Source organism: Notothenia rossii, assembly GCF_949606895.1.
Source record: "Notothenia rossii genome assembly, chromosome: 1".
Taxonomy (NCBI): domain Eukaryota; kingdom Metazoa; phylum Chordata; class Actinopteri; order Perciformes; family Nototheniidae; genus Notothenia; species Notothenia rossii.
The window spans coordinates 42,895,077-42,918,074 of record NC_136912.1 but is presented as its reverse complement, the minus strand read 5'-3'; the positions used below and the strand labels follow the sequence as shown (position 1 = coordinate 42,918,074).

Below are 22,998 nucleotides of genomic sequence, written 5' to 3'. Positions count from 1 at the left end.
TTAGAATCAACGTCCAGTCAATATGTAGGATCTACAGCAGGGATGGGCAAATGGCGGCCCGCGGGCCGCATGCGGCCCCCACCTCCTCTTTTTGCTGCCCTCAGATTAATTTATAAACAAGGTAATTAATAAAAAATATATATCTTTTTTTTTCTTTACTTGTAGTACTGATACCGTCCACTAGACTCCTAATTACGTCACGAGCTGCGTACATGATTTTAAATACCGCGAAATAATCTGTGATGCATTTGTGTGTATTGTGTTTGTTTCCCGGGGAAACCCTCACAAGAAACACCGGCTGTTGTTATGCCTGCTGTGACGTTAAGTTACCGCTTGTAATTATGCCTTTACAAGCTTAAAAGTTCTATATATCATCTGAATTTGGCGAAACAAATTTAATATTCTTAAAACCAAGACTTTGTTTATTTGAAATCAGATTAAAACAAACTGTCACGGACCCTGCCGTGTTATCTATGATTACTACGCTTTTCATTCATAATTTCAGCGGGAGGAAGGGGGAGTGGTGCTGAGGAACAGCAGAGTGCGGGCTGACAGGTGTCTGTGTTGACATTCCTCTTATTGTGGAATAAGGGGAATGCAGAGACTGGCTACAAGTGTTTTAGGTTCAAGTTAGACAACTAATGTCTGGGTTAGTGTTCATGACTTCATGTGTATGTCATCTTAATGGTTAATCTCAATACACACACACATTTTCCGTGTTTTCCAATAGTTTAAAATAGTTTTATTCCACTGTTTAATAACCTGTTCAATACAAACATGCCACTTGTAAAAATGAAATAAAATTTCTGTGAACTGATATTTGTTTAGTGAGCTAATTAGAGGATGTTCCCATGTTTTGGGGATGTTCCCTTTGATTTTAAAAAGTCAATGAAGATGTCAGACTTAGTATATTTGTTAATAATTACATACAACACATGGCATTTTTGTGTGTGTGTGTTCCAAGCTGAATCTGCGGCCCCCTGGTGGCCAGTACATCAATGATGTGGCCCCCACCACCATCAAAGTTGCCCATCCCTGATCTATAGTTTGATAGATATAGAGAACCGCAGTGCCGCGTCGTAAAACCCGGAAGTAAACTTCTTCCGGTTCCTTCGCGAAAAGCCAATGCAAATTCTCCATAGGATTTTGGAAAATAACTCGAAATAAGGTCTGTGGTTGACACACATTTAAGAGAGGGATCACGTTTTGTTCAGCCGGATAATCTCCACATGTCAACCCTACTTTTATAATTTCTGAATCATAAATCTAGTCGCCAAAAGCGAAATGCTAACGTTATGCTATAAACGAACTACAAGCCAGTACAGCAGCAGGGTCGCACGACTTCAACGTCACGCCAACTTAAGATCGTTTCAACTGACTTGCACTGAAACTGCACTTTGAACACTTTAAATATATTAACATTTTAAACTGTATACCCCGGTTATCTAGGCCCGTTTTGTTTAATGTATACCACGTTTATCTAGGCCCTTTTTGTTTTATGTATACATGTCACACTGTGGGAAACGATATTTCTGGATGTATAACACATGTAGAATTTTTGACAATAAAGCTGAATTTGACTTTCGCGTGCTTGCATATTTTAACAAAGCTTTTCATTTTAGCCACACTGAATTTAACTAGAAGTCATGGCTGTGTCAATTACCAGTCTGATATCGTTTTACAAAGATGACAAGAAGAGTGTAGATAGAGGAGAGAACCACTACAAGTCAGGACACGTTAGAGTGCAGCCTAGATGAAGGTGTGCTTACTTATATGAATAGTTCAATTAAAAGCAGCGACAAAAAGAAAAGTCTTCAGCCTGGATTTAAAAGTAGTAAGTTGCAGCGGACCTGCAGGTTTCTGGGAGTTTGTTCCAGATATTTGGAGCATAATAACTGAACGCTGCTTTACCATGTTTAGTTCTGACTCTGGGGACAGAAAGCTGACCAGTCCCTGAAGACCTGAGAGATCTGGATGGTTCATCATTTAGCAGGAGGTCAGAAATGCATTTTGGTCCTAAACCATTCAGTGCTTTATAAACAGCAGCAGTATTTTGAAATCTATTCTTTGACACACAGGAAGCCAGTGTAAAGACTTCAGAACAGGAGCGATGTGATCCACTTTCTTAGTGTTAGTGAGGACTCCAGCAGCGGTGTTCTGAATCAGTTGCAGCTTTCTAATAGAGTTTTTAGTGAGACCTGTGAAGACACCATTGCAGTAGTCCAGTCTACTGAAGATAAAAGCATGGACACGTTTTTCCAAATCCTGCTGTGACATTAGTCTTTTAATCCTAGATATGTTCTTTAGGTGATAGTAAGCTGATTTAGTAACTGTTTTAATGTGACTGTTGAAACCAATAACTAATTTAACCCGCTGACAAGAGAGCCCACCTCCGAAGATCGTGACTGGCTGAGGGACAGACTCGGGGGCAGGTTTTCAGGAATTTCTTGGCTTCTCTCCCCCGAGCCAGAAGAGGAACACTACAGCTTGGAAACACTTACTGTTCCTGAAATTATCAAATCTGTTTGGCATCAGGGACCTGAGGAAATTGTGGCAAGCATGGCATTGTCTGAAGAGCAACAGAGGGCAATTCAGGTGGCTACCACTGGTCAGCGAACCAACCCAAACTGGCATTTGTTTAGGAAAGGAAGGTTGACTGCCAGCAACTTTGGAGCTGTCCTGAGGTCAAAGCGTGTGACTGCTTCCCTTATTGCCAGGGTGCTAGGGCAACAACAGGCCCTTGATGGTGTTTTGTCTGTACAGTGGGGGACTATGAATGAATGTGAGGGCGTCAGGGCATTCACCACTGCAACCCAGATGCAGGTCCATGAGTCAGATTTGTGGCTCTCCCTATCAGGAATGTTGGGGGCATCTCCAGATGGTCTGGTAGTGTCTTCCGCTGTGCTGGAGGTAAAGTGTCCCTACGGAGCCAGGGAAATTACAATTAGTGAAGCATTGCAAATCAAGGGCTTCTGTGTCAGTAAGGAAGGAGAAACATTCAGCCTGCGTGAGGAACATCCTTACTGGCACCAAGTGCAAGGTCAGCTTCACCTCACTGCAAGGAAGAAGAAATAAAAAAATTGTGAATTGTTTTTAATTTACATTTACTCGCCTTTGCAATGTTGTGGTTGTTAGAGTGTTAGGTTTCCTGTCAGCTCGTCTGTTGGGAAGATATAAAATATTAGTTTCATGGAAGTCACACCGTCACATATACTGTAAGAGCATTAAGACATACAGTACATAGGCTAAAAGAAAACATCTAAAGATATAACCTTGCACTTTGATAAGTCTCGTGAACATTTTCACTATTTTGAAATTTTTATAGATCAAAATTGAACTCAAGAAATAAATGGTAGATTAATCCATATTGAAAATAGGTGTCAGCTGCTACACTAATTATAATAGTTATATTTCTTAATTAATTAAGATAAGATATTACTGTATTGATCCCAATTTGCGAAATGTTTGTGTTGCAGCAGCATAACAGGAAAAACAAAATATAAGTTATTATATACAAAAGTATGTGAGGGATGGAATATTAAATTGAATATAAATGTAAAATGTACATGTGATTTTACGTCCAAGAGAAGCTATGGAGCCGAGAGTTCTCTGCCAGCCAGAGGTGATTTGTTATTAGTTCAATATGTCAAACTGATTTCCCTGACTACAATCTTTAGTTACATGGTGAAACGTTATGCTGCTTTACTAATTAGACTTATCATATAAGCCACACAGGTTTTAATAGGATGTATTCATTATCTTTACTTATGTTGCGGTCTTTTCAGCAGCGCCATCTCTAAAACGGCGAAACAGTCACTGCCCATCATTTACATTTCACCGTGACATGGACAAAAATGTAACGTCAGCTTACCTCATGGCACGAATCCAGACTCTCCTTTGGAAAACATTGGCCGGGAAACGATAGAACAAGCACGTTTCATGCGAAGACCTGTGGCTGCAACCCGGAGCAAAGCAACAAACCATTGCGTAACTAACTAGTAGCGCTAGCTTTAGCTAACGTTAGCTAACGAAACGAACTGCCGAGTAAAATTGGAAAACACTGGTAATTAATTATTCTATAATTTGTAAAACTACGGTGTTAAAAACGACAATTTCAAAAATACAGATTCTCATGGTCAGATATAGATATACAGATACTAAATATAGGCAGGTACTTGCTTTCAAGCAGAACACAGGGGAAAACAAATTTAGCGGGAGTGTTTATGTGTTCGGCGTAATGACGTACAACGGCCTCGACAATTTCTGTAGTCCTATTCAGCAACTCGGTAACAACCATTGTTTTTCAGACATGTAAACTCTTCAAAAATCCCCAGTGGGTTCACTGCTGATGTATTTAATGTCGTAGAACAAAACCTGATTAATCTCTTAAATTTGTGTCAACCACAGACCTTATTTCGAGCTATTTTCCAAAACCCTATGGAAAAAATGCATTGCTTTTTGAGGAAGGAACCAGAAGTGCTAGAAATGCTAACTTACTTCCGGGTTTTACGACGCGTCACTGCGGTTCTCTATTTGGTCGTTTTTTGTAGGAGGACAGGCTGAAAATACACACCGTACTGAGCCATTTTGTGAGAATACTGCATCATCAGGGACACAAATAAACATTAAGCCTTCTTAAAATGTTATACATTGCCCTAATGGAGCAACAGTTTCCTCAGTGCTCGCGGGCTTAAAGACAAGCCTAAGCACTTATCGTTTAGTGGCAGAGCGCGGCCGCCGCTCTGTGGGAGTAGGTGCGTTTTAGGACTCAATAATGCTGTGAAGATTGAGCCCTGTAAAGCAGGAGGGTCTGGAGTGGAAGAGAGTAATAGGGAGAGTGAGCTCTCTGCACACCCCCTCTTAATTACATCAAGTGACCAAGGCGTACTTGTAAAATACAACACTCTGCTTTTGTATTCTATTATATTTATCCCACAGGAGAATTGCGTGATTTTGCTGAAACTGGACCACATTTTAAGACAGAAAATGTTTTATGGTTTTCCCTCCTTTTAGTTTGGCTGGAGTTTCCCAAGGGACAGTTTTACCTGTTGCTATAACGCCAACTGCTGCTCAGAGCAGCTACCATAAGCTAGTTAGCTGTTAGCTCAGTCCGCCAGGAGGACAGGGTTTGAGTTGAATAGTTATTTTTGTTTCCGGAAAGTTCCAAACAGCAAAATTACTTGGGCCTCATGTATAACGCTGTTGCTTACGTAGTAGAAATCCGAAAAATAGGTACATAAATGTTCCGACATTTTCCGATTCACCGAACATTGCGTACCGGCAAGGAAAGTGCGTACGGCACTTCCTACGCCGGTTTCCCTTTATAAATCACAACCGACTCGAAATGCTGTGCAGCTTTTGCAGGCTTCACGTAACGCCCATATTTGCCTATAAATAGTCAAAGAAACGCCCATTCATTCATTCATTTTGACTGACTTTATGAAGAAGATCGCAGGAAATGACGACAGAACCGCTAAAAAAAACATCTCACACCGTGTCAGATTTTGGTTATTTTGGGGAGGTCGAAATAAATCATATTGTTTGGTGGATGCAGTTTGAACTAGAGTAGCAACATGGAGGTCGGATCGTCACCAAAATAAATAAATAAGTGGTCCGAAAAAGGTTAAAGACAAAATAAATACACATAGCCTAACCTTCCTCAGGCAGTGTGTTTGTACCGGGGACAGGAGACACCCCTTTGATGAGAAATTCTAAGAAATGATCGGGGAATCCCTCCGGAGTGGAGTCATGACGACTGGATCGGAATTATGTTTTTGTATTTGGTGGTTTGTGTCCCAGCTGTCGATCAGCTGTGCGCAGCGTCTCCACTGCAGCCTGTGCACCCCGCCCGAGCAACTCTATATCCACCAGTTAAAGGAAATACAACTAATGTGTTGTTTTATATTAGCTGTACAATTTTCCACATATGGTGTTTTTAGTTTCCATACCTCCTGTGTTTTACGAGCGACTTATCAAGTCTTGGCAAACGGCATAAAACACGATTAAACGTGATAGTATATAAAACCATGCTCGTATCTACAACCTATAGAAATGCAAAAAGGCGTCAGACGTAATTCTGTCCTCCCGTAATTCTGTCCTCCTGCTTACCGCATCATTTATGAGAAAACATTTCATAACATTAACACAACATATTCGAGGTGGTTTTAAATAACATATCCGTATTTATTTATTTCTTAAGTTATGTTTTTGTGTGCACTGAGGAGTCTCAAACAGGCGTTTGTTTAGTCATTTTAAGATTGGCTTTAATCAATTTGAGAAAATGAATTATTCATATATGATAAATGTGAGGTAACCTTTTATTTATGGTATTATTTCCACATATTTCTCTCCATTCTTCCTTGACGAAGGTACGTTTTAACCGTTTGTTTTTTCGTTCTAATTGAAACCAAAAAAAAAGCAGAAACGGTTCTTTTTTTAATTTTTCAATTTTGCCCCAAAATGAAAAAACGGAAATTCAGCTCGTTTTTTCGTTTTTTTGTTCTTACTGTTAAAACAAGTATACCACTCGATATTTCGTTTCCATAAGTGGGTGTGTCTCCAGCGCCTCCTTGCTTCTGATTGGCTAGGGTGCCCTATGCTTGCGTTGTACTCTTCAAAATAAAGGTTCTACGTCTTTGCTTTTAGACTGCGTTACAAATATACGTATATTATTATATTCATACATACAAGTACAAGTCTGTCCGTATGTCTGTCTTTCTATGTATATGTCTGTCTCGATGTCTTTCTATCTCGATGTCTGTCTGTCTGTCTTTCTGTGACTATATTTTAGAGTTTAAAGCGTAGCCACTTTTACTCCACTAGGCTGTATTTAAAACCTTTAGTAACTTTACAGATTTGGATTAATTATGTGAAATGTAATCAACACTTAAATTAGACTTTAGTTCCACCTGGAGTAAATTCACAAGCTACCCTGCAGTATACAAAGTCATTCAAACTAGCTGCACCTTTACCAGCTTTGAGAACACTTTCATGATCAATCATTATAAAACATATATATATATATATATATTATTCTGAAATGGACCAATCTGCACAATGACTACTTTTACTGTCGCTACTTTCACTATATTTTGATGAGAATACTTTTCTACTTTCACTTGAGGAACATTTTGAATGCAGGACTTTTACTGTAACAGAGTATTCCTACACTCTGGTACTTCTACTTTTACTCAAGTACAAGATCTGAGTACTTTACTTTTACTCAAGTACAAGATCTGAGTACTTCTACTTTCACTCAAGTACAAGATCTGAGTACTTCTACTTTTACTCAAGTACAAGACCTGAGTACTTCTACTTTTACTCAAGTACAATATCTGATTACTTCTACTCAAGTACAAGACCTGAGTACTTCTACTTTTACTCAAGTACAAGATCTGAGTACTTCTACTTTTACTCAAGTACAAGATCTGAGTACTTCTACTTTTACTCAAGTACAAGATCTGAGTACTTCTACTTTTACTGAAGTACAAGATCTGAGTACTTCTACTTTTACTCAAGTACAAGATCTGAGTACTTCTACTTTTACTCAAGTACAAGACCTGAGTACTTCGACAACCTCTGATTAATGGTTGATTTCCAAATGTTCTGTTGGTGCGTGGATGATAAAATAATAGTGTTTGATTGTATTGCCTTACGTATGCAGCTATTTGCCTGTGTTTAGAAACATAATTAAACATACCATGGACACACATTCAAACTATTTTCCATTTATTAAACATTGCAGATGAACAATTAACAAGTCATACAGCTAAAGAAAACTACAACAATAATTTTCTGTATGATAATATCATGGAACCTGGAATTTGAACACACACCACTTAACAATAAACAATAACTTAACAATAAACTTAACAATAAACGACTGAACTGCTGTCCACTTTAGGTTAGGGCCCTTAAAGCATCCAGTGCTGCAGACAGTCCAGCAACCTGGGTATACACTGGCTCCTGATCCCTGCACTTAAGGCATTGGGGAGATTTTATCCTCCACTCCTCCACACAGAGCCTGCATCCCACGATGCTTCGGCAGCAGGAGGAAAACATGGGTCCAGTCATTGTGTCTTTAAAAAGAAAAAAGACAGGTTTTTAAAGATATGCTGATAGTTACTGATTGATGTCATGGACTGTATTTCTGAAGCATGCACTCAAACTGAGAAAGATACTGTTCAGAAATAGATTTGAAAAGATTAACTTAGAATAATATGAAAATCCGGCACCTATACGTTTATTTTTTAATACTGTTTGTTACACTGAGCATTATTCAAAGAGAAGATGAAAACAATACCTCTGCAGATCAAACAGCTAAATGCCTGTTTGACTTCTGGCCTTGGTACTACCAAGTCCTGGCTGGCTGCCACTATGTCAGAAATCTTCCTGGTGACTTCTTCCAGGCCTTGGGATGCATCCAGCAGTTCCTCCACCTTGTTGCTCAGTGTGTGGACTTCAGATAGCTCATTTCTGTTTTTGTCACATTTTGAAAATAGTTTAAGTATTAGCAGTCATTTAAGATTTTTTCTTCATTTTATTACAGATTAAAGAAAGTTATGTATTCCATGGCAAATTAGATTATGCTAAATAAACAAGAGCATGTGGAAACATTTCATTTCTTGAAATTAAATTTAAAGGATATTGTTTATAAATGCTGATTGTAGAACGGATGTTGACTGTGACTCTTCATACCATGTGCTGACCCACAGAGTACTGAGGTGTGCTACAGTGAAGCCCATGCTTATGCATGTCTGCCCCAGATGGCAAACGTATATAGCCCTTGAGCTGCAAAAATGCTAAATGGCCAGAAAGCAGCCTTTTTCAAATAATGAGAGGGTTTTGCCAGTCTGTTGTTAGCGAGTAAAATAAAGTGAAATGCTGCATATCGTGACCCTTCAGTTTGAGTGCTAGCCCTTCTTTACACATTACATTATTATCCCTATTGATGGATCAGTTCAAACCTTCTCCAGACAAAATCAGTTTTGTTATTCAACCACACCTGCTTCTTGAGCCTCTTCGACGCCATTGCCTGAAAGCAGAGCTCTCAACAGCATGGATCTTTCTTGCATTCGGCTTCCAGTACAAAGAACCTTTTTGAGAGAAATAAAGAGTAAAGACACGTGAAAATAAAATGTTAAAAGGGGCACATTGTTGTACTGATAGCACTTTCAGACCATTATCTTTTGCACAAATGAAAATGAAATATAGAATAATTATATTTACCAATTGTCCCTTCAGACTCAACGATTTCATTCCCAACGGTGTCTGTAAGGATGTACTCCTCACTGTCTCCCATGGCCACATTCACTTTTCCTGTGATCAGTGGAACGCTTGCCTCTGATTCAACAAATCTGATCATGACCACCCTTGTGGAAACAATCTTTCCATCCATTATTTCTGACACATGCATTGACCTGTAATGCAAAAAGAACAGTGACACACATTTAGTTAGCAACATGGACTAAAACGTAACATTCTAAAGCATGCCAACGTATGAAATGGGCCTCTCATTACCTTTGAAATGACCGAGGGGTGCTAATTGATCTAGTCAACTGACTCATGTTTGCAGTAGACATTGGCTGACTATGACGAAAAGCAAACGGCCGTGACTCAGCTGGCTCTGTCTGGATCCTTTGAGTCTCCCCAGGTTTTTCCCCATGAACCTCATAATGACCGTGATCAGAGAGGTCCAGGGAGCAGAAACACCCACTATCCAATGGAAAAACCGCAACGTTGGCGGCATCAGTGATGAAAAGGCTACCTGCGTTGACCTAAAAGAAAATAACAGGTCATATATATTTCACAATTTCCTTTTAAACAATCACTACATTGTTCTTTGTCTTTCCATGTGTGTCCTTGCATAATTTCTTCCTTTGTGTCGTTTCTTCAATGGTGATAGTGGTTTATTAATTGTATTAAAAAAACATGCAGTTAGTAGTTAATCCTCAAGATTATTTGTATGCCTATATCAGACCTCAGTATCAATCTAAATGTCACTGATATAGTTTATAAATAAATGTCTTGCTGGACTGTACGACTAAATTGTCTCAGGGCTGTCACCAAGTAAATGCTGTTTTTAAGTTTCTTCTTGCTTCGCTTCTGCAAAGTTCAATTATAGTTATGCAGTTATTTGTGCAAAACAGTTCATATAAAATAATTATCATTGAATCTTTTCACATCTTTTCATGCCATGTCTATTTTGTGCACCAAATTAAGGATAACATCCGATAACATCCTAATAATATCCTTCCCCATTTACAATGTGATATCTAAACATTGTTTTGTTTTTAAATTGAATGATTAACTGACTCTCTCGTCCAGACGACTCGTAGCTTTATTGCTATTGAAACAAGGTTAGCTTGTTACACGTTAACACACCATGTGCCTGTTCAATCAATAATTAATCACGGATCTCTTAGAAATACCTGAAAAATGCGGCTGATTCTGTCGACGCGCATGTCGTCTATTTTAAGAGTAACTCGCTGGCTGCCTCTGAAAAGAAAGTATGACTCCATCTCCGTGTTTATTGTTAACAATATATTGCTATCGCCGTGTCCGACAAGTCGTTCTTGGCGGTAATGTGTGCATTACACAGGGTGCATTTACGGCATGGTGCCGTAAATGTACCATCAATTTACACCAGGACTGCTGTGCGCATGACAGGAAAGTTTGATCGCGGGAAATATAGTCACCCTCCTTATTAATAATAATGGAGTCCAGTTTGTTGGCCTACAGAGAAGTTATACAAAGTATGATAAAAGATGGTTATACTGATCGAAATATATCCGATCATCTCCAGTATGAATGTGGCTTAACAAAAGGGTTCTCCCAAACAAATATCCGTCGCTTTTTTACCCAAAATGGTATAGGCAGAGAGCGAGTGCACGATTCCCAACTGGAAGTAGAGGTTGCTAAAGCAGCTGTTGAGGTGAGGTAGGACTATGGCTTAATTCAGTGATGTAAAGTAATTACGTAGATTTACTCAAGTACTGTACTTATTACTTCATAGTAATAGAGTGGTGTAGTGAAGCGTCCTAAAACCCGGAAGTAAGTTCCTTCTGGTTCCCTCGACAAAAAAGCTATGCAATTTCGCCATAGGATTTTGGAAAATAGCTCGAAATAATGTCTGCGGTTGACACACATTTAAGAGACGGAACACGGTTTGTTCAGTCGGATAATCTCCACATGTCTACCCTACTTTTATAATTTTATAATCATAAATCGAATCAAAAGATTTATGATTTTAGGACGTGTCACTGCACGACTCTATAGCCTACTGTTGGGCTTCGGAATGCTGGGAGGAGTAAATGGCCAGAAAGAATCCAAGAAACTTCTTGTAAAATTGACAGGGTTTTAATTATAGTAAACATGACGTTCCTCTGAGGCTGCGACGGGAGAGGGGCCGTATAAACGTTTCAGCTCCGATTATAAACTCTGGTACTTCCAGTCTTCTCCCATTGGTTGGCAGCGTCATATTACGTTGCCCTCTATTGACGTAGCTAAACATCCATTCATAAGCATTTAAATAGCTATATACATTATAGTTAACCATATAGTAACAGTTGATATGTTAGCATCGATGAGTGGCAGTTGGAGACGGTGTGTTTAGTATGTAACTACATGCGTTTTTATCCATCTCTTCACTAATGCTGCTTGATATGCTACATCCTACTGTGAATGCTAAAAACAATGCAACTTCCGGTTCCGGAAGCTACTACCCCCGATATTTGTCCGTGGGGGAACAATACATCAGTGGACTAAAGTTCCGGTTTAATATGTATATTGATTATTCTCACAATACAAACAAATGTAACGAGCCCTGAATTATGGGTTTTCTTTGAGACGTAGGAGCTGAGTTGAGGCTTAACAATGATGTGACAGAAATACCCACTAATAACTTTGGACATAATTGTGTAAATAATAATGAGATAACTATTCTGGGGTTTTTTGGTTTCAATTAGAACTAAAAAACAAACAGTTAAAACGTACCTTGGTCCTATTTAGTTTTTGTTTTGTGTTTACAAATTCAGACTGGACCAACATATGGAAGAAAAATGATGACTGGTTACCTGGCCTCAAAAGGAATCCGAGCATCAGAGGGGCGTGTTGGCCGTGTCCTCAGAGAAACTAACCAGCCATATCATGCAGATCGGTATCGTGTAGGTATTATTAAAAAACATCTAGATGTTCCTGTATTGTACATTGCTGTGAACATATTGTGAGAACAATAACATTGTGTTTAATTCCTCAGAGATTAAGGAATTTAAATCCAGTGCAGAGTACATGGGTCACAAATTTCACATTGACCAAAACGAGAAACTGGTGATGTACTGTATGGGGTGACCCACGTCCTTGCCGTGGACGGATTCTCCAGCAACATTGTAAGCCACTCCACCATGCCAGTGAAAAACAACCTGACCATATATCAAGAGGATTACCAGTAAGTTTCAGTGCCCTGTTTCTGTTATAATAATATAATAATAACCTAATAAAAAGGTTGCAAACAGCAGACAGTAAATAATTTAGTAAACGTTTAGCTAAATAAAAACACAATGGCTAAATGTAGCTTTATTTGAACAGTTTTATTTGGGAAAAATATTGTAAATCGAAAACTACTGACAGGTAACCACTGTATATTGTACGTTACTTGGTAATTGATTGATGAGATCAAAATTTTAACTGCGTACAAAATTCGCTTTAGCAATGCTTAGGTTGTAACAACAAACATGAAATTCTGTTACATGTCATAAGACTTTTGTATTGCTGTTTTGCAGGAGTGCTGTCCTACGATATGGAATGTGGGACCAAATCCGAGTAGACCATGGAAAAGAATTCTACTTGACTCTTTTCATGCAGGAGAAATTGGCAGACTACCGGAATAACACAGGCAGACAGCCATACATGCAAACAAAGTCAACACAGGCGAGTTGTTTTTTTATCTGAATTGCAATCAACGTGTTCATACATTACATTACATGTTACTTGTTAGACGCTTTTATCCAAAGCGACTTACATACTCAATACTGTGGACAATCCCCACATAGCCATTTTTGTCTTTTATTCCTCACTTTATCTGCTGTAATTCTGTAAATTACCCTGTGGCGAGACAAATAAAAATATTTCTGATCTCATTCCATTATTCACCCAACTGCTAGCTGATAAAGCTGTCAATAGACCCATGGCGTTCACTAAACTTCTCTAGGGGACTGCTAGCTTTTTCCTATGACATAGGAGAGATACACAGTACTTTTGAAGTGGATACAACAGGAAATGGATAAAATATAAAGCTGGAAATTGGGAAAGAAATTGGGAAATGAACAATGGGAAATTACAATGTGCTCTCTACATTTGACTCTTCTCATTTTTGTTTACTTTAAATTACAGAATCATATTATAGAAAGGATGTGGCCAGAGGTAAGCAACAGGGTAAACTACCCTCTGAAAGGCGCACTCAACCACCTTGTTGACCAGGAGGAACTAAACCTCGAAGACAACATCACACGATATTGATTGTCCACTCTTACCTGTCAGGTAGCCAAAATTGGACTTGACCGGATGGTGCAGTCCTGGAATGCACACAGAATCCAAGGTTTTTATAGCAGTTTTCAGAATGTTACTTAAGCCCCATAACAAATGACCTTCTTTATGCATTTTTACAAGTTGTACTTTTATCCTACATTTGTTTCTCTCTGTATCCCCTTTTTTACACTAGGTTGATGGAAATGTTTAAATGTGGCATGTATATATTACAATATTTCAATAATTGTCTGAGTAAAGACATATCTACTATCTAGTTTATAGATTGCTCTTATTGCATGAAACATATATATCTGGTAAGTACATAAACAGTCAAATTAAAAACATGCTTTTTAAAGTTTGTAAGAAGTGTACTAATAGCACAGGCTATGAGGTTCATTGATATGCATGATATGTAACATTACACTAACAATGGCCACTTATTTGTGTGTTTTTTTAAGGTAAGGGTATCCCAGATCAACTTGCTCATGGTGGGTGCCCAAAGAGACTACCTGCAGATCTTTTGCCTGAAGCTACAGATGCTGCAGACTGCTATCATCAGGACGTGGGGTCTTCTCTGACAAGAGTGTCGCTGTTTGGGAGAAACCCATTTGCCACTGTGGAGCACCAGACAGCAGCTGAACAAGAATTTGCAAGGAACTATGCGGACATTGCTGAACTCTTTGAGCGTGCCATTCATAACGAGCCAGCACCATTCCAAAACGGGATAAAGGATCTCATAGGCATTGTAAGAAGATATGTGTAAAGGCAAGTGATCAGGAGCCAGTGCATACCCAGGATGCTGGACTGTCTGCAGCACTGGATGCTTTAAGGGCCCTACCCTAAAGTGGACAGCAGTTCAGTCGTTTATTGTTAAGTTTATTGTTAAGTTTATTGTTAAGTTTATTGTTAAGTTTATTGTTTATTGTTAAGTGGTGTGTGTTCAAATTCCAGGTTCCATGATATTATCATACAGAAAATTATTGTTGAAATTTTCTTTAGCTGTATGACTTGTTAATTGTTCATCTGCAATGTTTAATAAATGGAAAATAGTTTGAATGTGTATCCATGGTATGTTTAATTATGTTTCTAAACACAGGCAAATAGCTGCATACGTAAGGCAATACAATCAAACACTATTATTTTATCATCCACGCACCAACAGAACATTTGGAAATCAACCATTAATCAGAGGTTGTGGAAGTAATTAGATCTTGTACTTGAGTAAAAGTAGAAGTACTCAGATCTTGTACTTGAGTAAAAGTAAAAGTACTCAGATCTTGTACTTGAGTAAAAGTAGAAGTAATCAGATATTGTACTTGAGTAGAAGTACTCAGATCTTGTACTTGAGTAAAAGTAGAAGTACTCAGATCTTGTACTTGAGTAAAAGTAGAAGTACTCAGATCTTGTTCTTGAGTAAAAGTAGAAGTATCAGAGTGTAGGAATACTCTTTTACAAATAAAAGTCCTGCATTCAAAATGTTCCTCAAGTGAAAGTAGAAAAGTATTCTCATCAAAATATAGTGAAAGTAGCGACAGTAAAAGTAGTCGTTGTGCAGATTGGTCCATTTCAGAATAATATATATGATATGTTTTATAATGATTGATCATGAAAGTGTTCTCAAAGCTGGTAAAGGTGCAGCTAGTTTGAATGACTTTGTATACTGCAGGGTAGCTTGTGAATTTACTCCAGGTGGAACTAAAGTCTGATTTAAGTGTTGATTATATTTCACATAATTAATCAAAATCTGTAAAGTTACTAAAGGTTTTAAATACATGTAGTGGAGTAAAAGTGGCTACGCTTTAAACTCTAAAATATAGTCAAAGAAAGACAGACAGACAGACATCAAGATAGAAAGACATCGAGACAGACATATACATAGAAAGACAGACATACGGACAGACTTGTACTTGTATGTATGAATATAATAATATACGTATATTTGTAACGCAGTCTAAAGGCAAAGACGTAGAACCTTTATTTTGAAGAGTACAACGCAAGCATAGGGCACCCTAGCCAATCAGAAGCAAGGAGGTGCTGTAGACACACCCACTTATGGAAACGAAACATTGAGTGGTATACTTGTTTTAACAGTAAGAACAGAAAAACGAAAAAACGAGCTGAATTTCCGTTTTTTCATTTTGGGGCAAAATTGAAAAACAAAAAAAAGACCCGTTTCTGCTTTTTTGTTGTTGTTTCAATTAGAACGAAAAAACAAACGGTTAAAACGTACCTTCGTCTTCCTTCTGGGTCTGTGTATGTTTTGGTCATTGGATTTTCTTTTCACAAATGGATATTCAAAAACAAAAAACGACTGGATATTTGATTTTCGTTTTCAAATTGAAAAACCAAAATTGAAATAGGCCTACAAGGCGTTTTTCTTTAACATGGTCAAACATGGATTTACTGAACTTAAAAAACGGGATGATTTTCATTTTCTACTTCTCAAAACAAAAAATCACTAGAAAACAGAAACAAAAAACCTACCGTTTTTATGGTTTTTTCATATTCTGCTACCGGAAGTAACCTTACAAAATAAGAGCGCAGACGAAAGTCACGGAAGTGATTTCAAAACAAAAGCACTCGTAGGCTATGCTAAAATCACACTTTGAATCGCTACAGTATCCTGTTGAAGTAACTGTGATTATTATAATCAGAGGGAATTTAGCAATCACAATGAAAACGGCCAAAACACACTTTGAGCCCAGATAATGAATGTTATTAAGGGCTGTAAATATAATAGGCCTATGTCTAAAATGGACAACATTGTTAGGAGACTTCAACTATACAGCGATTCTGCACTGCGGTCACCCAGCCGTCTCTCCAGTTTGTTATTATTTTTTCTGCCAATAGTCCTTCATGAGATTGACCCTGTTGGACTCAGTAATGTTACATCACCCATTATAACAATTTTCTTTGCTTTTTTCTCTTCTCTTGACTGAATAGTCCTGTATTTAAGTATAATACAATGTAAACTAATTTTCCTGCACGATTTTAAGGCTTCAAAAACAGGCATTTTTACTGTATGTGTTTGGAGAAATGACACAATCAATGGCCCAGAATTGTACTTTATAAACTATGAATCTTGTGGTGCTTGAACAAATACACACTGGCTAAGCCGGCCAGGATATATGCCTTTTTTTGGAGCCCTTTTTTTGCAATATTTATTAAAATGTCTAGTTATTTAAACAAACCACGATCTGAGGATAATACAAGCAACCATAAAACGCCCTTTATCAAGAGAGCCATTGAAGCCCATGAAATATGTATACTTCCACAAATCTTTTCATCTGCTGTAATAATAAAGCTGCCACGTGTTTTCAAGTTAGGGCACTATCTGTGCAGAACATTACACATACTCTTAATTTGCAGTATTTTAAAAGTGTTCAGAAAGATTGCATCAAATATGCATATCTCTATATCTATATAATATCAATATTGTTATTAACTTCAATCAAAGTCAATTTAAATAGCGGGCAAGACTTTCAAAGGGGTAAAAATGCTGCTGCCGGACTACTGACTGGAAGTATTGCTGATATCATGTCTACCATCCTCTTAAAATACTCTGTCCAACAATATCAGTCTCATGAAGAAAGGTTTTTTAACGCTGATTCAAAATAGCAGAGTAACATGCATTATTGTACTTAGGAGGGGACATTGACAGAGGATTACTCAAAAAGTACACAGTTAGTACTTCATAGTACTTGTTGTGGGAGTAGTTTCACTACTAGCCCATTGAGTCCAACAGTATCGATCTCACGAAGAACTATTGGCAGAAAAAATAATAACAAACTCGAGAGACGGCTGAGCTGACCGCAGTGCAGAATCGCTGTTGAAATCTCCAAACAATGTTGTCCATTTTAGACATAGGCCTATTATATTTACAGCCCTTAATAACATCAATTTTCTGGGCTCAAAATGTGTCTTGGCTGTTTTCGTTGTGAAAACAAATGGACCGTAGATACACGGATTGACCGTCCTCATCTGCGCTCTTATTTTGAAAGACAACTTCCGGTAGCAGAATATGAAAAAACGGGGCTTTTTTTGTTTCTGTTTTCTAGTGATTTAATTTTTTGTTTTGAGAAGTAAAAAATGAAAATCATCCCGTTTTTTAAGTTTAGTAAATCCATTTTTGACCATGATAAAGAAAAACGCCTTGTATTTCAATTTTGGTTTTTCAATTTGAAAACGAAAATCAAATATCCAGTCGTTTTTTGTTTTTGAATATCCTGTTGTGAAAAGAAAATCCAATGACCAAAACATACACTGACCCTTCGGCCAACGGTGTTGCAGTTTCTCGTCTCTCCCGTTTTTGTGCTTAGTGCCTACGCATGGGTTAGAGTTTGCGTGGAGGACCGCACGTTTTCACGTCAAGTTAGTATTTTATAAATCGCAAACATTGCGTAGAAACTGGCGTACGCCATTTTTTGAGCGTATATCCCTTTGTAAATGAGGCCCCTGGAAATACCTGAGTGGAAGCCATGATAAGAGCTTTTACATTTTCTGTCAATGCTAAGGAAAAAAGTGAAATGCTTCCTTTACTAAACTCAACACAACAAGTAAGGAAATGTGTGTTTGGTAGATCATTTATTTGTTAAAACAATGCTTTTTGGAAAGCCTGCTTTCTAACTGTAGGTCCCATAATGCTTAGCCCAAGGTCATTATTTGTATTATTATTATTATTTGTTTACGTCACTTTTATTTGTTTGTTGAGCACTTCCGGTAATTGTCACATGGGTGTGGTTTGTCTATTTAAGTCACCTGTTTCATGTTGAGTGCGGATGACAGAGGGTGAGCTTGTGCTGTCATTTTTTCTGTTGACCGTTTTGTCCATAGTTACTATGTTATGATTTTGTTTATTAAATATCCCAAAAACGATCTTGCTTCACTACGGAGTTTCTCTTCGAAAACGCGTCACAGTTTATATCCAAGTTCATAGCCAAGTTTAGCCTCTCGGCGACTCAAACGTAACTGGGGATTGAGCCGCCACACTTACCTTTCCAGTGGCGCCACATTTGTGAGGAACCATGCATTTCTGGGATGAGCAGCAGAGCTGAGTATGTGGGTTGCGCCCATGGACATTTTGACAAATCTCCTCTGCCAATGCCAAACAGTTTTTTTGTGTTACGTTTATATCCTCAGCAAAGGATACACTGGACTATTATTTACAAAAGGATAGGATATAATGCTCTCCCTCAAGGATTAGCACCAGCATTTAAAGCCAGAGGCCTGTACTACGAAACTGGATTTTCCTAACCTGGATAAATTTGAGTTAGCCGGTTGGCCTAATCCAAAACATACGCGTTGTCGCTAAACTGTACTACGACGCTGGTTATCAAGTGGATCGCTCAAGCCAGCCGTGCCCTATCTAGTTAGATGCGCGTTCACATGAAAGGGGTGGTGTTTGGAGCATTCGACCAATCACAAACATGGAGAAGCGTAATGACAGCGCAACGTCATACTTCCTGAATGAAAAGTCAACTATAATATTAGACAAATATGAAGACGTTAAACTTTAAACATCCATGACTTAAACACTTTATCCAGGATAAAAGCTACATAGTTGCACCTGCAAGGTGAATACAGCAGGTAAAAGAAAAAGTGTTTGAATGCGTACATTAACAGGTTTATGATATCACTGCCCCGTCTAAGACACGAGTGGATCTGACTTTAATTACATTTGTCTCGAGTGTTTCTTCAACTTAATGTGTTGCTTAAAATAATACTTCTGCAAACAGTATGTGACACTGTGAGTGTTGCACGGCCAGATACGGCTCAGCTGACTCAGATAAGGAAATATGATACATTATGATGTGATATGCCGCGGACTGTACTTAATGTTACTCTGATACGGTTACTTATTTTGTGGCAGATATTTAAGTAAGCTTTCTTAACGCTGATGTTATAATAGTCAGATTGCTCTGAAGATGGGAGGTGATATTCTATTAATGTTCACGTTCACACAGTCTGTGATTTTTGCCGGACGTCTTTCCTACTGCGGTCAAGTGAGCCTACGCTACGTTTCTGTTGGTCAAGTGAGCCGTCCCAAAATTGAAAGTTCGCCCGTATTACGAGTTTTACGGTAAAAATGAAGTCGGCGAGTCTTTACTGGCGTGTAACATCTTCCGGTTTTCAGAATAAGACGAGTTTTTTTTTTACGGTATATATATTGTAATGATCCCAGGAAATTTCGGAGACAGATGTATTCCTCAGTTAGGCGTCTTCCCGCCATTGTTTATTAAAGACAACACACATCAACAGGGACACATGTGTCTCTCTCTTATGGACGTCCATGAACTAGCAAGCAGCAGACTGCGGTTACATAACTTCCGGTCTTAGACCGGAAGTCCGCTGCAATAAATTAAAATAGAACTGTCAGTATGATCAAATCCTAATTTTGAGACATTAGTTTACATGATCTTTGAACATTGAGCTAAAAACAAATATTTCTTTCTCATATTATAAATCAGATTGTCTTGTAATCTAGGCGAAACACTGCTCAAATAGGACATTTTGGATAGCTTTTATTATAAAATTAAACATCAGATTGTTATGAAATTTCATGAGTAGCTCACTGAGGTGGTCTACTATAACACTGAATAGAAGAAGTTCTGTGGAAGCAAAGATTTTAGGAAAAATTGCAATTTGAAATCAGGATGAACACTGTTCAAATTCCACTTTTTACATAGCTTTTATTCTGAAATTCCAAATCAGATTGACATGACATTTCATGAGTAGCTATCTGAGGTGGTCTACTATCACACTGAATCGAAGAACTTCTGTGGAAGCAAAGATTTGTGGAAATATTGCAATTTGAAATCAGGAGGAACACTGTTCAAATTCCACATTTTACATAGCTTTTATTCTGAAATTCCAAATCAGATTGTTATGAAATTTTATGAGCAGCTATCTGAGGTGGTCTACTATCACACTGAATTGAAGAACTTCTGTGGAAGCAAAGATTTTTGGATATATTGCAATTTGAAATCAGGAGCAACACTGTTCAAATTCCACTTTTTGGATTGGTTTTATTCTGAAATTCCACATCAGATTGTTATGAAATTTTATGAGCAGCTATCTGAGGTGGTCTACTATCACACTGAATCGAAGAACTTCTGTGGAAGCAAAGATTTGAGGAAATATTGAAATTTGAAATCAGGAGCAACACTGTTCAAATTCCACATTTTACATAGCTTTTATTCTGAAATTCCACATCAGATTGTTATGAAATTTTATGAGCAGCTATCTGAGGTGGTCTACTATCACACAGAATAGCAGAAGTACTGTTGAAGCAGACATTTTAGGAAAAATTACAATTTCCAATCAGGAGGAACACTGTTCAAATTCCATATTTTGTGTACACATACAGTAAGTGAGCTTCAGTGTGTCGGTGAAAGTGAGAGTCAAGTGTTGTTTGCAGCTGTTTTTCAATTTAAATGCAAAGGACACATTCCCAATGGCCTGCCCTTGCTTTTTTAAGTGTGTCTTCGTCGGTCGCCAGACATTCTTCATGATACCATCGCTCACATGTATCACACTGTATCTGTAAAATAAAATAAGCAAAGTCAATGATTTATCAGTCATACATTGCTTCTTGGATGTGTCTTGAACATATATGATTACATAAAAGTACCGTAATTTGATTGAAATAAAGAGCGTGGGGCGGGGGGGAGATGAAGATCGTGGTTCAATTAGGTTTTAACACCTTCAATATATTTTAATTTAGTTTATACCAGTCTATATTAGAATTGAAGAACAACAACAACGAAAAATCCTGCAGTCATTGATTTAAAAGGAAAACTCACCCAAAGGGTATTCGGAGGTCCAGATCCAGGGGGCTTTGGGGCAGCGCACATCGCACAGTCATTGTCCATATCAAACACTGAGATGAAATACATTTATGTTATTATTTACTTATGTACACATAACACAGTTCAGTTACAACAGACTTGCAATCAAAACACATTTAGCTTGTCAACAAGATGATTGATAATCATCCACTCAGGCGTATTGAAAGCCTGACAGTCTAAATCAATGTAACTGTCACTATTCAAAATTCTTTACTGTCGCAAATTATAAAAATATTATTACTTCATGCCTTAACAGATTATAAATTATATGCAAATTATAAAAATATTAATACTTCATGCATTAACAGATTATAAATGATATGGATCATGTTTCATCTCCAGTTGACTTTTAAGTTTGATAAGAAGTATTAATGATTCTGAGAAATGTGTGGGGTACATGAATTTGCATTTGTACACAAATTCTGTCACACCTTGGACTACAAAAGATGTATTATTTGGGCTTCTTTTGAGAGGCTTCAGTTTGTTTGGATGTGTAGGATTAAATCAAATTTCACAATAACATGATAAGGAATGAATTATGTCTACAGTAAATATTAAAATGGATTACGAACATGAACCCTTCAACAATGACTGTGCCAAGTGTGTCCTTGCAAGAGCCATCTCCTTCTTGGTGGTTTTGAAGGTCATGTCTGGCAATGCAGGCTACAGCTTCTTCCAGAAAAACACTTTAAAAATCCGATTGTAAATTCAAATCCGCAATTAAACCCGTAGCAGTCCGTAGCAAATAGACAGGCATTGGTATTAACCCTTTACCTCTATGAGTGCATTTGAGTAGCCGGCGACGCACTTCAAGCTTTATATTGATATCGCCGTAACTCACATAGTAAATGGCCATTTCGCGCAATTGAAACGACTTTGGAAAGCTACTATAACAGTTGGGGCTTTGCGCTGATATGCGTAATTACGGTAGGAGGTGTGAGAGGGTTACTGGAGGCCACTTGTTCAAAGACTTTTAGATTGTCTCTGAAGGCTTCGGCAACTACAAACGCTTGGACAATAAAAAAAAGTTTAAAGCCAAAGGAGTACAAAGGAGATTGTAAGATCAAAATAAATATAACTTGCTGGAGCTATGGTAAAATAAATTTTAATTCGGTTTTGATACATAAAAGTATTTTTTACATGTTAGTTTAGTGTGTGTTATAAAGAAATTCGGTATTTGAGTGTAATTGAGTGCTTCTTTGATAGTTTGAACTGATCCTTCTTTGATCCTTTTAACTTCGATTGGTCTAACCTTTTGACCTCTCTTGTATTTTTAAATTTACTAGTGCTGTAGTAGGTATTTGGCTTTACAGGTGTGTGTGCGTGCGTGTTTGCGTGCGTGCGCATGTGTGTGTGTGTGAGAGAGAGAGAGAGAGAGAGAGAGAGAGAGAGAGAGAGAGAGAGAGAGAGAGAGAGAGAGAGAGAGAGAGAGAGAGAGAGAGAGATGCATTTATAGGTTTGCATCAACAGCCTACATGCAGCAGTATTTCATAAATGCAGAAACTAAATTTATGCATAAATTTATTTTTCAGAAATGCATTCATGCATTATGCATTTATAGGTTGGCAGCAACAGCACCTAAATGAACATACTGCAGTAAAAACCAACACAAAATTCGGTATTTGAG

The 22,998-nt window shown here is 37.9% G+C and overlaps 2 protein-coding genes across 6 annotated transcripts; one reads left to right on the top strand and one right to left on the bottom strand.

Annotated features, from left to right (window-relative positions):
• Window positions 1-7,711: 7,711 nt before the first annotated feature.
• LOC307047378 (uncharacterized protein) lies at window positions 7,712-11,971 on the bottom strand. 2 transcript variants are annotated; one of them, XM_079694308.1, is made up of 6 exons: window positions 11,283-11,971; window positions 9,520-9,776; window positions 9,229-9,419; window positions 9,005-9,095; window positions 8,303-8,475; window positions 7,712-8,078 (listed from the first exon to the last, which is right to left on the bottom strand). In XM_079694308.1, exons 1-6 carry the CDS (start codon window positions 11,373-11,375, stop codon window positions 7,900-7,902), a joined length of 984 nt encoding a protein of 327 aa, XP_079550434.1. In that variant the 5' UTR covers window positions 11,376-11,971; the 3' UTR covers window positions 7,712-7,899. The 2 variants fall into 2 exon arrangements, with proteins under 2 accessions (XP_079550434.1, XP_079550435.1); XM_079694309.1 differs by lacking the exon at window positions 11,283-11,971 and adding an exon at window positions 10,431-10,563.
• Window positions 10,663-14,562, top strand: LOC307047389 (uncharacterized protein). Of its 4 annotated transcripts, none has more exons than XM_079694333.1 (7): window positions 10,663-10,754; window positions 12,036-12,164; window positions 12,257-12,445; window positions 12,780-12,927; window positions 13,390-13,419; window positions 13,537-13,594; window positions 13,983-14,562. In XM_079694333.1, the coding sequence occupies exons 3-7, from the start codon at window positions 12,402-12,404 to the stop codon at window positions 14,285-14,287; spliced, it is 585 nt and encodes a 194-aa protein (XP_079550459.1). In that variant the 5' UTR covers window positions 10,663-10,754; window positions 12,036-12,164; window positions 12,257-12,401; the 3' UTR covers window positions 14,288-14,562. The 4 variants fall into 4 exon arrangements, with proteins under 4 accessions (XP_079550459.1, XP_079550456.1, XP_079550458.1 ...); XM_079694330.1 differs by lacking the exon at window positions 10,663-10,754 and adding an exon at window positions 10,794-10,933; XM_079694332.1 differs by lacking the exon at window positions 10,663-10,754 and adding an exon at window positions 10,794-10,933 and having other exon boundaries at window positions 12,036-12,168.
• Window positions 14,563-22,998: the final 8,436 nt, after the last annotated feature.

What these genes read in the sequence shown, in the direction of transcription:
- LOC307047389 (XM_079694333.1), top strand. Translation starts at nt 12,402, where the DNA reads ATGCCAGTGAAAAACAACCTGACCATATATCAAGAGGATTACCA. An exon ending in TGCAAACAAAGTCAACACAG is followed by an intron (nt 12,928 to 13,389) that starts GCGAGTTGTTTT and finishes TTTAAATTACAG; the next exon opens with AATCATATTATAGAAAGGAT. An exon ending in GAATGCACACAGAATCCAAG is followed by an intron (nt 13,595 to 13,982) that starts GTTTTTATAGCA and finishes TGTTTTTTTAAG; the next exon opens with GTAAGGGTATCCCAGATCAA.
- LOC307047378 (XM_079694308.1), bottom strand. Translation starts at nt 11,375, where the DNA reads ATGTTTACTATAATTAAAACCCTGTCAATTTTACAAGAAGTTTCTTGG. An exon ending in TGAGTCTGAAGGGACAATTG is followed by an intron (nt 9,096 to 9,228) that starts GTAAATATAATT and finishes TCTCTCAAAAAG; the next exon opens with GTTCTTTGTACTGGAAGCCG. An exon ending in CGAAGAGGCTCAAGAAGCAG is followed by an intron (nt 8,476 to 9,004) that starts GTGTGGTTGAAT and finishes TGACAAAAACAG; the next exon opens with AAATGAGCTATCTGAAGTCC.